Raw genomic sequence first — 22918 nt, forward strand, 5'->3', positions numbered from 1 at the left:
CAGGAGTTCTTCTCCCAGTGACAACAGGAAGTCCTCTCCCAGTCACACCAGGAGGTCTCCACCCAGTCACACCAGGTCAACTCTCAGTCACACTAGGAGGTGTCCTCCCATTCACTCTAGGGTGTCTCCTCCTGTAACAACAGGAGGCCTTCTCCCAACCACACCAGGAGGTGTCATCCCAGTCACTCTAGGGTGTCTCCTCCAGTAACAACAGGAGGTCTTCTCCCAGTCACACAAAGCAGTCTACTGCCAGTCACACCAGAAGGTCTTCTCCCAGTCATGCCAGGATGTCTTTTCCAATCACACCAGGTTGTCTCCTCCCGGTCACAACAGGAAGTCTCCTCCTGTCACAGCAGGGTGTCTCCTCCTGTCACAGCAGGGTGTCTCCTCCTGTCACAGCAGGGTGTCTCCTCCTGTCACAGCAGGGTGTCTCCTCCTGTCACAGCAGGGTGTCTTCTCCAGTCACACCAGGGTGTCACCTCCAGTCACACCAGGTGGTCTTCATCCTCTCACACCAAAAGGTCTTCACTCAGTCACACCAGGAGGTCTTCTCCCAGTTACAGCAGGGTGTCTTCTCCCAGTCACACCAGGATGTGTCCTCCCAGTCTCTCCAGGGTGTCTCCTCCAGTAACATCAGGAGGTCTTCTCCCAGTCACACCAGAAGGTCTTCTACCAGTCACACCAGGGTGACTCCTCCAGTCACACCAGAGTGTCTCCTCCAATCACACCAAGTTGTCTCCTCCAGTCACACCAAGAGGTCTACTCCCAGTCACATCAGAAATTCCTCACCCAGTCACACCAGGGACTCTCATCCAGTAACACCAGGAGGTTTTCTCACAGTCACACTAGAAGGTCTTCTCCGTGTCACACCAGGAGGTCTTCTCCCAGTTCACAACAGGAGATCAACTCCCAGTAACACTAGGGTGTCGCCTTCCAGTCACACCAGGGTGTCTCCTCCCAGTCACACCATGAGATCTCCATCTAGTCACTAAAGGAGGTCTTCTCCCAGTCATACCAGGAGGTCTCCTCCCAGTAAGAACTGGAGGCATTCTCCCAGTCACACCAGGAGGTCTTCTCCCAGTTCACAACAGGAGATCAACTCCCAGTAACACTAGGGTGTCGCCTTCCAGTCACACCAGGGTGTCTCCTCCCAGTCACACCATGAGATCTCCATCCAGTCACTAAAGGAGGTCTTCTCCCAGTCATACCAGGAGGTCTTCTCCCAGTAAGAACTGGAGGCATTCTCCCAGTCACACCAGGAGGTCTCCTCCCAGTCACTCGGCTGGGAGATCTCCTCCCAGTCATACTAGGAGGTTTTCTCCCAGTCATATCAGGAAGTCTTCTCCCAGTCACACCAGGAGGTCACGTCCCAGTCACACTAGGGAGTCTTCTCCCAGTTACAGCAGGGTGTCTTTTCCAGTCACACCAGGAGGTGTCCTCCCAGTCACTCTAGGGTGTCTCCTCCAGTAACATCAGGAGGTCTTCTCCCAGCACACCAGAAGGTATTCTCCCAGTCACACCAGGGTGACTCCTCCAGTCACAATAGGGTGTCTCCTCCAGACACACCAACGTGTCTCCTCCAGTCTCACCAAGACGTCTACACCCAGTCACACCAGAAGGTCTTCTCCCAGTCACATCAGAAGTTCCTCACCCAGTCTCACCAGGGTCTCTCCTCCAGTCAGACCAGGGTGTCTCCTCCAGTCACACCAGGGTGTCTCCTCCAGTCACACGAGGAGGTCTTCTCCCAGTCACACCATAAACTCTTCTCACAGTCACACCAGGAAGTGGCCTCCCAGTCAGTCTAGGGTAGCTCCTCCATTAACAACAGGAGGTCTTCTCCCAGTCACACCAGGAGGTGTCCTCCCAGTCACTCTAGGGTGTCTCCTCCAGTAACAACAGGAGGTCTTCTCCAAGTCACACCAGGTGGTCTTCTCCCAGTCACACCAAAAGTTCATCTCCCAGGCACACCAGGGTTTCTCCTCCAGTCACACCAGGGTGTTGCCTCCAGTCACACCAGGAGGTCTCCTCGCAGTCACACCAGGAGATCTCCTCCCAGTCATACCAGTGTGTCTCCTCCCAGTCACATCAGGAGGTCTCCTCCCAATCACACCAGGAGGCATTCTCCCAGTCACACAAGGAGGTCTTCTCACAGTCACACCAAGATGTCTCTTCCAATCACACCAGGGTGTGTCCTCTCAGTTACAACAGGAAGTCTCCTCCAATTACAGCAGGGTGTCTCCTCCAGTCACACCAGGTGGTCGTCTCCCAGTCACAGCAGGATGTCTCCTCCAGTCACACCAGGAGATCCCCTCCCAGTCACACCATAAGGTCTTCTCCCAGTCACACCAGAAGGTCTCATCCCAGTCACACCAGGAGGTCGCCTCCCAGTCATACCAAGTTGTCTCCTCCCAGTCACACCAGGAGGTCTCCCTAAAGTCACACCAGGAGGTCTCCTCCCAGTAACACCAGGAGGTCTCCTCCCAGTCACACCAGAAGGTCTCCCCCTAGTCACACCAGGAGGTCTCCTCCCAGTCACACCAGAAGGTCTCCCCCTAGTCACACCAGGAGGTCTCCTCCAAGTCACACCAGGGTGTCACTTCCAATCACACCTGGGTGTCTCCTCCCAGTTACAACAGGAAGTTTCCTCCTGTCACAGAAAGGTGTCTCCTCCAGTCATACCAGGAGGTCTTCTCCCATTCGCACCAGGGTGTCACCTCCAGTCACACCAGGAGGTCTTTGTCCTCTCACTCTAAAAGGTTCTCACTCAGTCACACCAGGAGGTCTCCTCCCAGTCACCCCATAAGGTCTCCTCACTGTCACACCAATAGGTCTCCTCGCAGTCACACCAGGAGGTCGCCTCCTAGTCATACGAGGGTGTCTCCTCCCAGTCACACCAGGAGGCATTCTCCCACTCACACCAGGAGGCATTCTCCCTGTCATACCAGGAGGTCTCCTCCCAGTCACTCAGCCAGGAGGTTTCCTCCCAGTCACACTAGGGGGTCTTCTCCCAGTTACAGCAGGGTGTGTCCTAACAGTCACACCAGGAGGTCTCCTCACTGTCACACCATGAGGCATTCTCCCAGTCACACCAGAGGTCTTCACCCATCACACCAGGGTGCCTCCTCCAGTCACACCAAGAGGTCTTCATCAAGTCACACCAGAAGGTTTTCTCCGAGTCACACCAGAAGTTCGTCTCCCAGTCACACCAGGGTCACTCCTCCAGTCACAACAGGGTGTCTCCCTCAGTCACATGATAGGTCTTCTCCCAGTCACACCATAAGGTCTTCTCAAAGTCACAGCAGAATGTCTCCTCCCAGTCACACCAGGAGGTGTCCTCCCAGTCACTCCAGGGAGTCTCCTCCAGTAACACCAGGAGGTCCTCTCCCAGTCACACCAGAAGATCTTCTCCCAGTCACACCAGACTGTCTCGTACAGTCACAACAGGAGGTCTTCTCCCAGTCACACCTGTAGTCTTCTCCCAGTCACACCAGAAGTTCGTCTCCCAGTCACACCATGAGGTCTGCTCTCAGACACACTAGGAGGTGTTCTCCCAGTCTCACCAGGAGGTCTCCTCCAGCCTCTGATATTCAAACTCTCCTGCCCGAGGAAAAAGACTCTGTCCATTTACCTTGCCAATTCCCCTCATTATTTTATGTACCTCTATGAAGTCACCCTTTCGTCTCTCTCTTTACAACTCAAGCCTGCCATTCCCAGTAACATTCTCCGGGCAAAACAATAAGGACAGCGCCGCTTGAGCTGATGTAACGGTAGAGCTACCACTGTGCGGACCCTTGGTGAGAGAGTTACAGTACTCCTGCGGTGTCCAACCGCCCAGTCCGATTGCCGTGAGTCCATACAGTCTTTGAGCTCTGTACAGATAGTTTTATTTAAAATCTTGCAGCTGTGGTGTCTACACCCAAGATGGCGCTGCCTAGGAGTGGCAGCATCCACAAGGATTGCAGACTTCAGGAAAGTGGAGGATAGGCACAGGACTCCAGAAAACAGGGAGACGAACCCCCCACCCCACCTGAGAAGGAGAAACAAAGAAGATAACCACGGGATGTTGACCTCGGCGGCGGGCCAGTGTGGGGTTCTGCGGCTAAAGAACACACAGGTGGTGGGCCGTGGGTGACTCGAGTCGAAGAACTCATGCAGACTGTGTTCTAGGGACTCGCGCCAGTCTGTGCACTACTGGAGACTGAAAGGGTATCGGAACCGGAATGTGTGAGGGTTCCATGGTCACTGAAGGGTTCCTAACCACATTGGAGATTTGGATCTGGAGCTCAGGCTGCGGATGGTTTGGACTGGACTCTGAGGATGCGGAAGCTGCGGAAGCACTGGAAGTGGAAGTGAATCCACGAATCCACAGACACTCGGTGACTCTGTGTGGTGGGTGTGCCGGGGGGATGGGGGGGGGGGGCAGAAACCTCTCTTTGCTACTCTTTCTCTGACTGTCAGAGGTGCTTCGGGCAAATTCTGCCAATGACGAACCTGTCTGCTTTACAGCAGGCAAAAGGCAATGTCATGTAATACGACACTGTTTTTTTATTGCATCTTGAGCCTTGAATCTTGAACATTTTTCTGTAACCTTTTAGAACAAGAGAAAGTCTGGAACAATTTCAGGAACTAAAAATACTCCCTTTTGACAGATATCGATGAACATTTGATTTGAGCCTCTGCAAGTAGTAGACAGGCAGGAGGGACCGGCATGAAGTCAAGTGAAGAGATGGAACAGGAAACAAGCTGCAGAGATAGAGGAGTGCCAAGGAAAGGTGGAAACTTCACACATTCCTTTATTGCAAGGCTAATACACTTCTGCAAGTCCTTATATCAAACCCAACATGGGACAGGTTTAAACCAGGCAATAACTGAGTTGCATTTACCTCGCCTCAAGGGCAAGAGCTTGTTCTCCAAGATATCACGAGCATCTGTTCCTTCATCCATCAGATCCAGCTTGGTGATGACTCCAATCGTGCGCAAGCCTGTGAGTGGACAGAGAGGTTTCAGACAAAATTCACACCCAAGGCCCAAGTCGGCCATGAAGGCTGTGCACAACCTCACCTCCCCTCCTACACACAAAACCCATACCTCCCCTGCCTCCTTGCAGGGCAGTCATCGGAGAGGTTGTGCCTCATAACTCCCAGCTCCTAGTGATGAAACTATGAGGCAGAGAGTGGGACACAGATTCCTCACTCATTTGTGAAGCCACCTTCCCGAGGGGCAGTGGATCAAACCAAAATAATAATGGCGTACCTTGTGGGTCAACTTCTTTGGCTATCTTCAGGGCATCAGAGTTGGCCAGGTCTGAATTGGCAGGGGATACTGCCAAAATCAGACAGTTTTCCTTTGTTACAAACTGCATGAGCATATCTCTGATCTGGAACTCAATGTCCATGGGCTGGTCGCCGACAGCAATCTTGGTCATTCCAGGGAGGTCAATCAACGTCAGGTTAAGCACTGAAGAAGGAGCAGAGAAAGTGTTCCAGACCTTTACAGCAACTGAAGCTTTCCATCCAAGTAAATTGGATCGAACTTGGCTGCAGCTTATGTTTGGTTGAAACTTTAGCAACATAAACATGTATTTGATTGCATCAATATGAACAAAATAAAAAAATAGTCCTACTCTTTTTACCATTTTACCATCTAATATCCCTCAATTCAGTTGGAAGTATTTCAAAGAAGTGAAAAGAACCTACAACACCAAGGGTATGTTGAAAAATGGTTGAATCAAGTCTACCTTGTCCATTAGATTTTCACAGATCATGTTTTTCCTGAGGTTAAATGTCTTTCTATTTGTGAAAAGTGCATTAAGAAGGTGGCACACCTTCATCATCAAAGCTATTTACAGGTAGACAATATATGTGGATGTGATGCCCACATCTCACAAAGGAATAAATGAAAGAAAACATTTCTGTCACAAATAAGTCTGGAAGAAATGGCGCAGATTGCTTGTCTGTCTTTCTACAATCGTGGAGAGAAGGATCATTCTTCTGCACACTTACCGTTAGGCGAGTAGACCCTCAGGTTGATCGGAATGGATGAGATGCCCTTGTTGCTGCCCGTCACCCGGTCAGTCTCTTGCTCTATTTCCTGCCGCACTTCATCAAAGTCTGTGAATTTCTTCCCTTTACAATGCAAGAACTCCGCATACTCTAGAGATTGAAATGCAAAATACAAAAAAATTCAAGTTGACCTGTCTGAAGAGGCTGGTCATTTTTAAGCATCTTTAATATTGTCAGGGTCATTTGGTGGAAACATTTTGCAGCATTTTTGTCACCATTCCCACCATCGATTTACTCTTTCATTCTTGGGCTATAGCAAGCCTGATGTTTATTGCTATTCCATCTCTGTTGTAGTCCAAATTGTTGGTTAGACCATTCTATGGCCATCTGAGCATTGGTTATGTCACTGTGAGCTTGGGATCTCAGAAAGGAAAAGGGCTACAGAAACACTTCCTTGTAGGACGTTAGTGAAGCAAATAGGCATTATATCACCTTAGCAGGCCCATGGCTAATATTACTGATATTAGCTTTTTATTTCAGTTTTAGTTAATCAACTCAATTTAAGTTCCTTCACAGCTGCACTGGGATTTAAACCAAGCTCTGCTGGGATCAAGGCCAACAAGCCTGGTGGTCAACTTGACCTTGGACAATATCCATCCTTCCGAGCTTGCGCACAGAATATTACCAGGGTGCAGAATGTTGCGGGGGGAAAGGAGGAGACCAAGATCATAGCCATGTTTCAGTATATTTAAATTACCATGCACATGCAAGTTGTTCCTGTCCTCAGCTAATCGATATGCTTTCCACAGAGATCCCGGGGGAAAGTTCTAAGACACAATGGCCAATGTTCCACTCTCCAAACTCCTTTGGAGTTTGGGCAGAAACGACATGGGTCATCTTCTCATTATCTAAGTTAACTGGACATAGAGTAGAAACAACAAATGAATATTTTGAACACAATCTTGCACATGGTGATGGAGGAAGGTGGTGAACACATTTTGTGCTTCCCACTGGGGGAGGGAAAGCAGAGGAACAAAATAAAACCTTTCTGAAAGAGTTGGGGATGATGATGGGCAGAGAAAAGGATTTCTGTATAAGGGCGAGTGGTAGACTGCCAGCTCTTCAATGTATAATCATCCAGGTGGGACTTCTTTCCCTGGGGAGAGAAGTCAGAATGTGGAAGTTGTCACCAAGCAAATGGAGGCCAATGGTTTAGGTGATGCTTTAAGAAAACTGGATATGCATGAGGGAGGAAAGGGATACACTGAAAGGATGAGATTAAATAAATAACAACATGGATATATGGATATAAGGGGCCAAATAGTCTGTTTCTTCAATTCAATAGATGGTTCAAATAAGAAAACCAACACTCAGGCTGTAAGAGATTTGCAAGAAGAATCTAATTACTGTCCACTGTATAAAGTAGCAGCTTCCACTATGCTGAATGAAGAACTGAACAAAACTGGATTGGATTAATCTTGAGTTGCTTTATGCAATTGTTTACAGAGATTCCCAACCCATGTAAGCAAGTCCTTTTTTTTGCAGTGGAAAGACAAATGGGGCACCTAGGCCAGGTGAGAGAGGTGGCATTGAAAGAAAGCAGAGTAGGTACTCCATGAGGCTTCTTTGACTGCAGCTCTCATCTTCATATCCGAGATAACCGAGGACACATGGTCCAGGGGCAATGTCGTTAATTTCATCCCCATCTGGAAATCCATCACCAATCCTTCATTGTTGCTGTATCTAAATCCTGAATCTCCCCTCCTTTCAACACAAAGACAGCCACAGTTCTAGATCGCAGACCACCAATTTAGGGAACAAATGGTAGTCTTGCCAGAAGCTGTAAAATAATTGATTGAGATGGAAAAATTGCAAATAAGGCTCCTGTGATCCTTTCAGAGTTCATCATATTTTTAAATCCTAGAATTTATCCTGGAATTACATCTTGACTTTTTTCTATAACTGATGAGCTGTCATTTTGAATTTTTCATTTTCATGCTTGACGGACTGTGGTTTTCTGGGTCTTAGAGGAAATGGATGGAAAATAGTGAGTTGGAGAGTTCTCAAGTGGAAAATCCCATCCTTTATATCCCCAGGAATCCAATGCTTGGCTTCCAAAGAAAACAATGGAGAGATGTGCATGTCTATCCTGTCAGCAGAAAGAGACATGCAGAGACTTCTGTTCTTGTGGTCTCGAGGACATGCCTCAATTTCAAATGTGTAGTAATGGAACTCTGCAGGCTGACCCAGTTAAAAATGGTTAGGAATCTATCCATTACATTTTACAGTTCAAATTAAATCTGTATTATTAAAACTCTTTTGTGAGCTTTTGTGGGGCTGCAGGAAATGATCAAACAGACCTGACACAATCTAAACAAACCTGATTCTAGCCCAAGAAATTTAACATTTCAGACCAGACCTGAACATCGCTTTCTGAAGGTTGGAAGTCTTTTTGAACATCATTTACAACACAAGAACAGGTTAAAAAAAAATCTCACAATCTAAAATCTAAATAAAATGCCATTATATAATACATTTATTTGTAGAGCACCAAGCCATCTGATTGGGTTGGGTAGCCAGGATCTGGGGAGCAGGGATTGTGACTTAATGTGAGGTTGGGAAAACAAACCAATCTTAGATTCCTTAATGGGTAAATAAAGGGTGATGTGATTAGTGTTGCGATTAGCGCCATGCTGTTACAGTATCAGTGACACAGGTTCAAATCCAGCATTGCATGTAAAGAGTTTATATGTTCTCCCCATGTTTCGCCTGATCTCCAGTTTCTTCCCACTTGACAAAGACATTCGGGATTAGTAGGTTAATAGTCACGTGAGTGTATTTGGGCAGCGCGGGCTCATGGGCTAGAAGAGCCTGTAACTATGATGTATCTCCAAAATGAACTAAAAAGCAACCTGTCTCAAATTAAATTTTTAGTTTATTGTGTCTGCCTATAAAATCTATAACTAATCCCACTGTCCTGTTCTTTCCACACAACTACCAGTTCCAGCCCCAGACAGCCTCCTGGTGAATTAACTCTCTGTGGCTTTTACTCCAGTTGGCGCCTAACCAATCTTTTGTACAAATGTAATCTCTTTCCTCTTAAATTCTATGTCCCCATTTATAAATTCCAAAGCTGTTGGATTTCTTTTTAAAGTTTTTCCTGCCTTTAGAAGATTATGTATGTGAACACCTACCATGAATCTCTCTGCCAATTTCAAGTTTGGTTTATACTCTTTTTCATGTTATTCTCTTCTCCCATATAGCACCTTGGGCTTATCCTTTTAAATCTACTTCCTTGGCCAAGATTTTATCAGCAATCTCATGCCTTCTACTTTGGTGTAGACCACGAAAGTCTACAGACTCAGTGATTGAAATAAAGACTCCTTTGGTAGCATGTGTACCTTCATGTTGGAAGGCACTCTTGCACAAATCTGGTACTGAAGAACAGAAGAAGTGTCAGAGGGGCTGTCCTTCAGAAGAGGAAGTGAACTGAGGAACCAGCCTCTACCTGATAAGAAGGTTAAAAATCCCCAGCATCATGATAAATATTTTTCTCTCATTGTTTGTTACTCTCGATCCAGGCATAAAGGGTTTCGGGATCAATCGGGAAGAACATAAAATCAATTTATTTGCTGTTAATGTTCTCATATATCTGACAGAGCCAGTTAACTCATTACAAAAAGTGTAGTCTAAATTGAATGAAGTCAATTGGACAAGAGCGAAGATATGCCTCTTACGGGGTGTGGGGTGGGGCGAGTTATGAACAAATTAAGAGAAATTCTCAATGGGATTAAATGTTTAGATATCAGGGTAGATAACAACCTGCAGAATTTATATGTTGAATTCCCTTGCTTCGGAAAATTGAAGATAATCTTAATAAATGAGTGATCCTCTAAATAACTTTGGTTGGAAGGGTAAACTGTATTAAAATGAAAATGCTGCCTAGAGTACAACATTTCTTTTCAAAGTTTGCTTGTTCTTATACCTCAGGGATTCTTTCAAACCCTTAATAAATGCATCCAGAAGTTTTTGTGGAAAGGTAAACCTTCCAGGTCTCTATTGATAAATGAACGGAATTATGAATTGGGAGGTTTAATGCTCCCGGATTTTTAAAAAATATTTTTGGGCAATCCCATAGATGTTTGTCACCTTCCTCTTTGATGGAGGAGACAAGTATTCATGGGTAAAATTGGAGTTGCATAAGGTTGGTGAGAGGATAGCAGAAAACCTTATATGTTCTAAATTATTATCAGGCCCTAAAGAAGCCCCCACCCCTTAAAGCATATAATCACAATATGGAATAAAATTAATGGTCAGATTGGGTACAAGGGGGGTCTTTCATCTAAAACACCCCTGACTCAAAATATATTAATTCCATTTACGATTGATAATAAAATCCTGGACACTTGGTCCCAGAGAGGGGTCAAGTGTATTGAGGATTGTTATGAGGGACAATTTATGACATTTTAGCAAATTAGGTATAAATATGGAGTTTTAAATATCATACATATTTTTCTGCTATCTTCAGTTAAGTTCTTATTTAAGGGACAATTTCAGTCCAACACTAACCTTCCACAGTGTAGCAAAATAGAGATTCTGGTTCAAAAGGGGACCACAGGAAATTTTATTTCAAAAATGTATTCCTTACTTCAGGCAGGAGCCCCTAAACAAGGGCTTGATAAATCAAGACAAAGGTGGGAATCAGATTTGGGTACAAAAATTTATCCATTTTGGTGGTCCGCCATATGTCAGGACAGCATGATTAACAAGATTAATGTAAGGTACGGCTCGTGCAATATAACATCTTACTCCACAAAAGTTACATAAATTCCAATTGGAAATATCAGACCAATGTTTTTGACGTGTTCAAGAATTAGGTACTTTCTTGCATTCAGCCTGATCCATGCCTAAAGTGAGGCCTCTCTGGGAAGATTTGGGTAATCTCCTGGAATTCGATATCCTCAGGTACCTGAATTATTTTTATTGGGGAATTTAGACAATGCAAAACCTAAAATGAGTCTGTTGCAATATCAATTAAAACCTGTTAAGCTCACTTTAGTGGTGGCCAGGAAATGCACAGCAGTTACTTGGAAATCTGATTCCCAACTGGAAGATAGAAATGGAGAAGATCACCTTAAAACCTCAGAAACAGGTAGGATGTATTTTTAAGAATATGGAATTCATACCTTAGGTACATCGAGGTAAATCTTTAACAATTTCCCCCTTCTGTCTCATCCCCCTGGTGCTCACAGCGCCGAGGACCTTGGATAAGTCAGGTTATTTGTCATTTGATGGAAATGGGGTTTATCTGAGGTGAAGCCAATCTTTTATTTTTCTTATTATTTCTCTTTTCTTACTTTTTCTTCTTGTTTCTTGGCGTATCTTGTTTCTTTCTGTATCTTTCTATTATCTTTTTCTCCCTTTGGTTCAATATGGACATTGAATTTGCATTTTTGCAGTATTATTATAATATTTTTCTTTACAATAATTGAATCACATGTTGACTTTTCCTTTTTATCACTTTCTTTAATATCGACACGGGGATCGATACTTGTATTATTTTGTTAATATTATGGATACTGATGTTTTACTTTTCGATCATTCATTTTGACTGAATGTTGATTGAAAATTCTCAAAATAAAATATTTTTAAAAAGCATGACTGTCAGCCCCTCACATTCTGGGCTCTAGGTAAGCCAAGTAAAACAGACAAGAGGGGAAAAAAAGGAAAATGGAAGATTGTTCAACATATAAGTGGAATTAGGCTAATTGGCCCATCGTGTCCACTCTACCCATCATGGCTTATTTACTATCCTTTTCAACCCCATTCTCCTGACTTCTCCTATAACCCATGTTCCCCTTTGTATCCAAGAATCTGTTTTAAATATACCCAATGATGGCCTCCATAGCCGTCCATGGCAACGAATTCCATATATTCAATAGTGCAAGTCAGTGAAATACCTGTATATGGTAAACACCATGAGGGTCTTCCACTTACCATAGTGGCACGGACAGGATATCAATCACATTTTAAGAAACAACCAGATGCCATAATCGAAAAAGAGGCACATGGAGATCAGATTATAATTGATGCAATTTCATCAATTTTATATTTATGGAGGAAAAAGGGAAGGAATATTTAATTAATGTGCTTTGTATTACTGTAACTGGAAATGACATGTTCTATATCAAACAAGGTGCTTTGTGGATGATTATGCTGCAAATGTCATGTCAGTTGAATAAATCTCACAAGCAGCCCGGACATTCAAACCCAGCTGCAGCTCTATTTCTCTATTTCTCAACCCTATACTCCTTTTATACTACCAGATTGTCAATCCATTTGATCAGGATTGAAGAAGATTTCATTCTAGGTTTTTCAGATTAATTCATTTGCTCACACAAGAAAATGTTCATAGTTGACTCTGAAGCTCACACAAAATCTCAATCTGCTCTGCTTTTTAATAACGAGTCTAGAACCAAGCACCACCTTGGCAATTGGCTGCACAAGTGGTTGGAGGAAGGGCAGGGTTGTAATGATGCAGAGAGAGAGGTGCTTGCATGTGTACATGCATGTATGAGTGTGTATATGCATTCTAATTCAGTAGCAGAATACAGGTCAGCAACGCAGCTATACGGTGCATTTAGTAACTCGGGATGATTTTCTTCGAGGGTGGCCCCAAGACTGCAGAATGGGCAGGGGACAAGGCTCACCACCTTGCAATGATCCAGAGGCACTGATTTTGGGTGACAAGGGTAACCAAGAACATCACTTAAGTGGATAGAAAAGTTCCCACAGCTTTTGCAATCATGTACAGTTGTTCTCCATTGTCTCCTGGTCCACATTGATCCTTCTATATCGTATACATTAGAATAGTGACTACACTTTGAATGTATGAATTTTTGACAGTATATGTAATGCTTAAGTATCCAGAGGCCTCGTTCTTTTGACTGGATTACTAGGGATGTTGGGTTATGGGAAAAAGGCAGGAGATTGGGGGGGGGGGGGGGGTGAGAGGAAAAAATACATCAGCCATGATTCAAATGATAGAGAAGACTTGATGGGTTGAATGGTCTTATTCTGCTCCTATATCTTATATTTACATCCCACTATAGCAGTGGCGGGATTTAAATCCAAATAATTAATTAAATCTGGTGACTGTGAAACTCTTGAATTGTTGGAAAACTCATTCAGTTCACTAATATTCTTCACCCTGCTTAAATATGTGACTCCAGATTGACAATGTATTTGAGTCCAACTTATTTCTTGGTTCAGGAATATGGTTACTGTAGCTGAGCTGCCAGTGAGTAAAGAGATGGACACAAGGTCAGTATGGACCTGATTCCTAAAGGACTTGTTTCTGTGCTGAAGAACTTCATGACTTTATAGATAAGGTGTAGCCACAAATTAGCTTAGCAACTGCATGGGGGCTCAACGTAGGAACCTTCCTCAGCATTGCCTTGCCAGTAAATAACTGTTTTGCCACAGGGGACCTGTAAGTTATTTTGCTGCAGCCTCCATGAAATGTTAGTTGTTTCTTAAAAACAGATGCCGCCAGCAGAACTGTATAATTAAGCTTGGAACTCACAACATTTCCCTGGGATTTAAATCAGCTGCAGTGGTTGCTCCATCCTCCCAGATGTCTTCCCATTCAGGAGAAGAAAATCACTGCTTTCTTCAGGACAGAGGGTACCCTTAGTTATCCAAATCAATGACACAAAGAAACCTGCCATCTGACAGACACCACCCCCTCCCCCCACCCACCCCCACTCCCAAAGCACTGGTTCAATGATGGAGAGCGTTCAGGAAGGAGTCTTCCTGAAGCTCACGTTAAAAGCCCACAGGACAGCTGTGCTAGGAGATAGAGAGCTCAGTTCTCCTCTAAACTAGGAAGCACAAAAGGGTAGTGTCTCCACACTGGAAAAGGCCTCTCTGTTGTATGTCGGCACGGTTAGTGTTTCTGCTGAGTTGGCACTCTTACATCAGCTTTACTGTCAACACTGAATGGGTAAAAAGGAAGTTTACTTCTCACCGTGAGCAATAATTTTATATTTGTTCACTATTACCATTAAGTAAGCTCTTCACTAGTCAGCCAAACATTAAGCAAGGTATTAATAAAACACCCTTAACATAGCAAAATGTCCCAAGGCACTTCACAGATTAAATGATTAACACATTTACATCAAGTCTAAGATCAAAAGAGAAATAAAACAATTACTTTGGAGAAAGTATCCACCCCTGTGATGTACAGATCATTTTGTGATATTAGTTGCGGCAGGCGGCGGACAGTGGAGGAGGGGGAGGGATGCAGTAAGCAAAGCTGTGTTCTCTCTTTTAGGTCTAAACTTCCATAAAATGGCTTCCACTGTATTGAATGGGGTGAAATTGATGTGAAAAGGACCCTCCAATTAAACTATACACACAATTCCAAGCAAAGTTTTATATACTAAAGAACTGCAGATTTCTTACTGTGTCCATGTTTCTCTAGGATGTGCAGTTCTTTATCACATACAAGCACATGCATATGTATGCAGGCACACGGAACAGGATGTAAACAAAGCAGCATCTCACATGCAGAAGCTCCACGTCACCTGTGGATCACCAAAAGGCTTTTGAAAGTGGTGCAAGTGTCTGTATTACCCACATTCAGGAGTGAAGACCATGAATGCTCTGTTTGATTGGATAGAAATTTGGTCTCCACCTGTGTGAGAGGATTCCCTGCCTAGCACTATATTTGCAGTGTGACCTGAAAGTGGTGAATTGCACTGGAATACTTTAAAATCCAAGCTGAGGTGTGGAATGGAGTAACAGCCTTCTTCTGCCTCCTTGGGTGAGCCTTCATTGGCTTTGTGATTCACTTCAGAAGATAATTAAGTGACTATATTGGTCTGGAGCAGACAGGTGGGGTTATTAGTGGGGTGGGGAAAAAACAATTCTCTCCTGTCCACAAAGCCTTCCCTAAACTCCAGGACATTAACCCAAGTTGTAAAATGCAAGTCAAGCAACCAATTCCGCTCAAACGTCAGTGTCGGAGGGTGGGCGACAGTGCCCCTTGTGTTCACCATGAGGTGACATTACACACAACAAAATACCATAACCTGAACTGTACAAAAGAACTGTGGAGTGTGGTTTGAGTTCTTTGTGCAGGAAAGACACATTCCTGATGTAATACCTCTTGCATTTTTGTAGTGCCTGCACAAGAAGCAGAGCAGAAGCATCACAGTGTGTGCAGCTACACTGAAGCTAGTCAGCAGAGATGACCAATGAAATAAAACCCACGTTCAAAAAAGTTGGGTCGGATTAGCTATACCTAAACTGCTGGGTCAGGTTACAGCACAGTTCACTGGATCTACACTTAACAAGGTGCAGGCTCAACATCTGTTTCTGTTTGAAAGAGTTGGCACACACAGAAACTCTCTTTGTATTGACTCCTTCCCTTTCTTACAGGCACTACAGAAGCTTCAGTGCTAAACTATCCCTGCACTCTGCATCTCCCCTCCTAGCTTCTCTCTCTCTCTCTCTCATTTCCTTAAAATCTGCTGTTACAAGCCCAGGGGACCCCAAAACCCAGCAGCAATAGAAATTCACCAAGACAAACGGTTACTTAAACAAAAGTTACTTTAAATTTTCTTTAAACATAAAAACAGGATCAAGCTTTAATTTATTACTATTAACTTAACTTAACCCTCTTCTAATTCTAAGCACACGTGAATGTAATGTGTATATGTTCAGGAAAGTTCTTTGCTTTAATAGTCCAGTCATTCATTTTTTCACTTTTCCAAGTTCACCGGTCGGTATCAGGCAATTCTTATACTGTTCACAGAATTTAACATTTATGAATTTTCATCTTAAAGGTAAATGGTTACTGCTCAGGAAGCTTCTTGTTGGTTTCAAAGAAATATTTGTTGCTCGTTGGACACACACACAAACTGATTCCCTCCAATCAGCCACTTCAGTGTCTTTCCGAAGAAACTTGTCCCATCATGGGTTTTCCAAGTGATAACCTCTTCTTCCAGGCCACCACAGAGCTCCTCTTGTTTCCCTTATTTCACGAGAAACACTCCAGCCAGCCATTTCCTCTTGTAAGGACTACAGGGGTTTTGAACAGGTTGAACTCAAAACTCACAACCCATCTTTAAAATGGGGTTTTAACAAGCTTGCCATGTTGCAGTCTCAAAATCTACTACAGAACTGACTTCTCTCTCTCTCTCTCTCTCTCTCTCTCTCTGCTTGTAGAAACCAGAACTCTTTGCAGGACTCCAAACCCAATCCTTGAAAGATCTTTTTCAGCACTTGAGCCCAGACTTTTCATTTGCACCTGCTTTGGAAGGAACTTCCAAAGCAGTTCCATTGTCATTTGCAAAACAACTGGTCCCTGAATGTCTGGCTTCAGCATTAAATGAGATGTGAAATGTAAGTATCTGTTTGTGAAGTGACCTACATTAAATCCCTCCAATCTATCTCTTTTAAAAACATTTATATATAATATAATATAAACCATAACACTGCCTTTTCAACAAAGCTGTCAACCCGTCTGCACATGAGCTGGGATTATTTTAGAATCATAGTAAAGGCACTACATAAATGCAAGTTACTGTTGCTTAAATACTACCTATCTCCTTGTATTTCATTGAAAGATCATCGACCTGAAATTTTATTTTGATTTCTCTCCACTCGAACCTGACTCAGATCAAGTTCTTTTTCTACCACATTACTTTTCAACGGTTCTTTAGTAAAACAGTCGTGAAAACTGACTCACCTGATTTTAGCACTGGAACACTTCACATTGAATATTGGCAGAGCACTCCTTTGCTGACATTGCACACGCCATTCCATCTCGAACCAGTGAACAATACAGCACAGAAACAGGCCCTTCAGCCCATCTAGTCTGTGCCAAACTATTACTCTGCCTCGTCCTATTAATCTTCACCCGGACCATAGCCCTCCATACCCCTCCCATCCACATTTTTCTTCAATGTCAAAACTGAGCCCACATTCAGCTGGCAGCACACTTCACTCCATCACCATTTTCTGTCTGAAGATGTTCTGCCTCATGTCCCTTTAAACATTTCATCTTTTACCCTTAACCCAAATCCTCTAGTTTTTAATCTCACCTAACCTCAGTGAAAAATGCCTGCTTCCATTATCTCTGGGCTAATATAACAGCCTGGTTACAAGAAAGGTCTTTTTCCCAGTCCTCCAAAGAATGCAGTTTACTATCAATCAAAAGTTAAAAATTGACAGAGGTGCATCCTTAATAGAGTCACAGAGAGATACAGATAACTCGGAAACAGCCCCAGCAGCCCATGTGTCTACACCAAACATCAAGCGCTCATTTTTACAGTAATTCTACCCTAACTCACTTTAATCCCATCAAGTACTGCATTCACCTACACTCTAGAAGCAATTTGAGGCCTCACAGTTTGGCGGGCAGCAGCCTCCTTTGAAGAAGACCGCAGAGCCCACCTCACTGACAAAAGGCAAAGGAGGAAAAACCCAACACCCAACCCCAACCAACCAATTTTCCCTTGCAACCGCTGCAATCGTGTCTGCCTGTCCCGCATCGGACTGGTCAGCCACAAACGAGCCTGCAGCTGACGTGGACTTTTTACCCCCTCCATAAATCTTCGTCCGCGAAGCCAAGCCAAAGAAAGAAAGAAGCAATTTACCCAGATCAATTAACCAATCAAGCCAAATATTTTTGGGATGCAGGAGGAAACCAGAGCACTTGAAGAAAGCCCACATTGTCACAGGGAGAATGTTCTCCATACAGACAGCACCAGAGGACAGAATTGATCCCGTTCACTGCAAGTCAGCAACTCCACGAGCTGTTCCACTAGTACTACCTGGGAATATCCGGTAATGGAGATTACTTGTCTCTGTACTTCCACTGCACTATGGAACATAAATACAAATAATTAGATTATTATTAAACTACAGGACTGCTGTTAAAATCTCATCCAGTTCACTAATGCTCTTCAGGACAATACAGTGCACTTGGGACCAACACTGGCCAATTTGTGATCCCAGCCATTCAGTATCGATCCACCAAACTGAAGCAGAAAAAAAATTATACAACACAGCAGACCACCAAGTGTTGGCCAAAATGAACACAGCCCAGTCAACTTTGCACAGATCCCCCCACAAATCATCTGGGGACTGGTGCCTAAGCTGCAATTGCTGCCCCATGGATTAGTTAGGCAACAGCTTGACATGGTTGACATCCTCCTCAATCATACTTTGCAAACACCGCTCTAGCAGGATATCTCCTGAGATAGGAAGAATGGTGTGGCAGTAGAGGCCCATCACAAGAATTCTCAGCATCACCTCCAGACTCCATCCTTCATACCATCACGTGTGAAACATGGAAAAGGCAATCTCCTCCTCTTCTCTATTTACCACCCTCCCTTAGTTTAGCTCTGTCTGTGGCAGAGTCTGTATACTTTTAATCAGTGCTCTTCCACATTGAATGACACTTACAAGAAACATTAAATCTGCTCCTGGATGGGAAAACACCAATGTCTATCAACTAGGTGTATCTTGGTAGCACCACTGCAGATCTTGAAGGATATGGCTCCCAGAGTGAGTAAGTCAGCTTCAGGGATAAACCCATTTGACCTTGTCTTCTCCAATCTACCAGTGGAAGATCCAACTGTCCACAGCACCATTGGTCGAAGAGACCAATGCACACTCCTGAATTCAAAGCCCAATTTTCCCTCTGGCGACACTCTCCATTGAGTTGTGTGGTTCTACAAACATGCTGAATGAGAGAAACTCAGAACATTTCTAGAAATTCAAAACTAGACCTGCATTAGATGCATCTTAGCAATCTTTTAACATTATTACCACGTAAACTGAGGTGAGGGATTCTCGTGGGACCTGGATGGGCTGCAGGTCATTGGAAAGCCACTGTTCATGGGCTATATAAACTTTCATTCATGGCTCCTTACCTGTTGGAGCATTAATCAGCTGAAGAACGAGGGGTCTCCTGGTGACGATGCCAGATCCACGAGGGAGGAAATCCCTGAAATTAAGATTTGGACACAGGTGAATATTGTTTCACGAAGGTAGGCAGTGATGGCAAGAGAAATCAACTAAAACATTGCAAAGTGGACAAGAGCCTGGGATTGTCAAGCAAACAGGAGACAGGTTGTTTAAAACTTGACATTGCTGGCTTTGATTTCTACAGGAATCTTTTTCAATACAAAAACCAAAAATACTGTAGTTGCTGGAAACCTGAAAGAAGAACAGAAAATGCTGCCAACACTCAGCAGGTCTGGCAGCATTTGGAAAAGGGGTAGAGTTAACGTGATGCTTCTGAGAAGTGTTCTTGGACCAGAAACAATGGCCCTGTATTGATGTCCTTTCTTTCTCCCTGACTCTTTCTGTTTTTCTCTCTCTGAAAGAAGAACAGAAAATGTTCTGTTTTTCTCTCTCTGAAAGAAGAACAGAAAATGCTGCCAACACTCAGCAGGTCTGGCAGCATTTGGAAAAGGGGTAGAGTTAACGTGATGCTTCTGAGAAGTGTTCTTGGACCAGAAACAATGGCCCTGTATTGATGTCCTTTCTTTCTCCCTGACTCTTTCTGTTTTTCTCTCTCTGAAAGAAGAACAGAAAATGTTCTGTTTTTCTCTCTCTGAAAGAAGAACAGAAAATGCTGCCAACACTCAGCAGGTCTGGCAGCATTTGGAAAAATGGGTAGAGTTAATACGATGCTTCTGAGAAGTGTTCTTGGACCAGAAACAATGGCCCTGATGTCCTTTCTTTTCTCCCTGACTCTTTCTGTTTTTCTCTCTCTGTCTCTCTCCCTCTGTGCTTCTCTTCCTCTCCCTTTGCCTCCCTCTTCCTATGAACGGAATCATTTGCCATGCACATTAACAGTTTGGATGAGAAGATAGGTGGCATGATTATACATGGTTGTCAAAGGTTACATCAGGTTTTGGATCAAGAGGGAAAGCAGTCAAGGGAATGGCAGATGGAATTTAACTTGGACAGGTTTAAAATGATGGTAAGTTAAATTGGGCCAGGACATACACAGTGAATGGCAGGGCCTTGAGGAGTGTAATAGAACAGAGAGGACTCAGGGTACAACTACATGGTACCCTGAAAATGGCAACACGGGTAGACTTTGTTGCCTTTGTTGTCAGGGTAAAGGGTGCAAGAGTTGGGATGTCATGAGGCAGATGTGCAAGATGCTGTGGAGTATTCTGTACAGTTCTTTTAAGCAAGCTAGAGGAAGTAAAATCTGGTGGTGCTGCCAGAGCCGCTGTAATGGTAGTGCTGCCACTGGTGCGGACCCATGGAGAGCAGGGAACAGAGTCACAGCACCAGTCCAACCACTGTCATCTCTGTTCGGTCTTTAAATGGCCTGTAAATGGAGCCAGTGATGGTTTTATTTAAAAATACTGCAACCACAGTATCTGTGCCGAATATGGCGGCACCTACAATCAGCAGTGGCCATGAGGAGTTACAGACTCCGGGAAAGCATAGATCTGGTGCAGAGCATGAGAAAAACCCCCGTTTGAAAAGGAGAAGCAGAGGAGATGATCTGCGGGACAGTGACCATGGCGATGGACCAGTGAGGAACTCTGAGGCTGAAGATCACACAGGCAGTGGAGTGTTGGTGACTTGAGGCTGTGGTTGAGGGAGTCACACCTGGCTGTGGCCTGCTGGAGACTGGCTGAAGGGGTACCAGGTATCAGAACCGGGATGCAAGAGGATGCCTAGGGCGCGAAAAGGGTTCCCTACTTCTTAAAATATTTTTATTGATTTCAATAAAGAACTTGTACAAACAAAAAAGGTACAATTTAATAATGATATGGACAGTTACACAAACTAAATAAAACATTCCGTATAACACTGACATATCTGAATTGTAAATAACATCCATAATTCAAATTCTAAATAACATATACCTTTTTTTTTTGGAAAAAAAAAACCCTAATAATGTTAAAAAAAGAGGAAAGAAGAAAATAGTAAAGGAGAAAAACTCAAACCCCTTTTACCTAAACTGTGTTGCCAGATGCTACATATGACTGGTATTAAAAGGAAAGTTCAGGTGCAAAAAAATAATATAAGGAACGTGGAAAAGATACAAGTCAGACAATTTAATGGCATTGGAGTAAAAGTATAAAGTAAGATAGTGAGTCATAAATTACCCCATAACTTCTGGAATCTTATATCTGAATTATTAATCTTTTCCATGTTCCAACATGATGTTATGGAACCATTGATCATGAGTAAGTGGGGCAGCATTCTTCCATTTAAGTAAAATCACTCGCCTCGCCAAAAGAGAAGCAAAGGATTCCTGATTGAATTGGAGATTCGGATCTGGATCTCGGACTGCTGATGGTTTGGACTGGACTCAGTGTGGCTGCGAGGGCTGCAGGAGCACTGGAGGCAAAACCAGTAAAATAGAACAATTATAACAGTCTGAGATCTCCCTTTTGCTTCTCTTTCTCTGACTGCAAGAGGCACGTCCAACAATTTCTGCCGATGGCGAATCTGTCTGCCTAACTGAAAATAAGAACAAATTTTGTGTAATATTGCACAATCTTGATTACATGACAATAAATTGAATCTTGAATCTTGGAATGATTTGATAGGAATGCACTGCAGGGCTTGAGTTACAAGGAGAGAAGGAATCAGCTGGGACTGTTTTTCCCGGAGCAAAGAAGGCTGAGGGATATCTTTCACAGGTTTAAAGAATCACAATCTTTTTCTCCTAGGTAGGGGACATACAACTAGAGGGTATGGTGAAAGGGGAAGATTTAAAGGGGATCTGAGAGGCATGTTTTCCACACACAGGAGGTGGATATTTGGAAGGAGATGCCAGAGGAAGTGGTAGAGGCAGAGATGATTGCACTGGTCCCCACTTATCTATGGTTTTGCTTTGCGTGGTTTCAGTTACCCTGGACTCACAGTCCAAAAAATATTAAATGGAGAGAGAGACCACATTCACATTCACATAACTTTTATTACAGTATATTGTTATAATTGTTCTATTTTTTGATTACTTATTATTTTAGTTAATCTCTTATTGTGTAATATTTATAAATTAATATTATAGGTATGTATGTTCTGTGCTATCTGCGGTTTCAGGCATTCGCTGGGAGTCTTGGAACATATCCCCCATGGACAGACAGGACTATTGTACATTTAAAAGACTTCTGGACAAATTCTTGGCTTAGAAAGGTTTGGCCAAATGCAGGCAAATGGGATCTGCTCAGGAAAGCACCCTGGTCAGTATGGAGAGATTGGGTCGAAGGGTCTTTTTCCATGTTGGGTAGCTGTATCCTCAATCCTCATCCTCAATGTACTTTCTTTGCATATTGGCTGGATGATTTTTGATAAGCAGTCAAATAAACTTTTCAATATACAATTTTGCACAGAGAATTGAAGCGAGGGGTTGTATGAAAAACTCACCCTGCGCTTTTTCCACTTCATTAACAACCATGTAACTTGCATCAGTGCCTGGAGAGAGATCCTCAAAGACTGAAGACTCCAGGTAAACACTGGAAGTGGGAAGTCCTGTGTATAATCTTAAACTGTACACAGAGCTTATTTGTCTGCAGTGCAACCCTCAGGTATAGTTGTCCAATAAATGAAACACCTGGAGCTAACATATAATCACTACCCTTAAGGTTAGGACCTTCACGAGGAAGATATTCACCTCTTGCCAAACGCAGAATACCTGAACACTGATAAAGATCAAGTGTTGCCCTGATGCCATCAGATGAACTGCCATCGTTCAGGTATTTTGATTGGAAGGTGGCGCCATGTCATGAGGCAAGAAGGGAACTGATGTCACACACCTATTCTTTGTTACCATGACAACAAATGACAGGACCCATATGTAGGCTTTCAGTTGGTCAGCAAATCAAAGCAGACCGCTCTCTTTAACTGGGGATGATTTTGCC

The 22918-nt window shown here is 43.7% G+C and overlaps 1 protein-coding gene across 1 annotated transcript in view; it reads right to left on the minus strand.

Annotated features, from left to right (window-relative positions):
- LOC138736302 (dynamin-1) overlaps positions 1-22918 on the minus strand; it is a 215270-nt gene that overhangs the window by 143141 nt on the left and 49211 nt on the right. Inside the window, exons 2-5 of the mRNA XM_069885585.1 lie at positions 18950-19023; positions 6003-6152; positions 5254-5457; positions 4884-4982 (exon numbers count right to left, since the gene is read on the minus strand). Of these exons, the coding sequence (XP_069741686.1) occupies positions 4884-4982; positions 5254-5457; positions 6003-6152; positions 18950-19023 (527 nt within the window). The remainder of the gene's footprint in view (positions 1-4883; positions 4983-5253; positions 5458-6002; positions 6153-18949; positions 19024-22918) is intronic.

This window comes from Narcine bancroftii, chromosome 1, assembly GCF_036971445.1.
Source record: "Narcine bancroftii isolate sNarBan1 chromosome 1, sNarBan1.hap1, whole genome shotgun sequence".
Taxonomy (NCBI): domain Eukaryota; kingdom Metazoa; phylum Chordata; class Chondrichthyes; order Torpediniformes; family Narcinidae; genus Narcine; species Narcine bancroftii.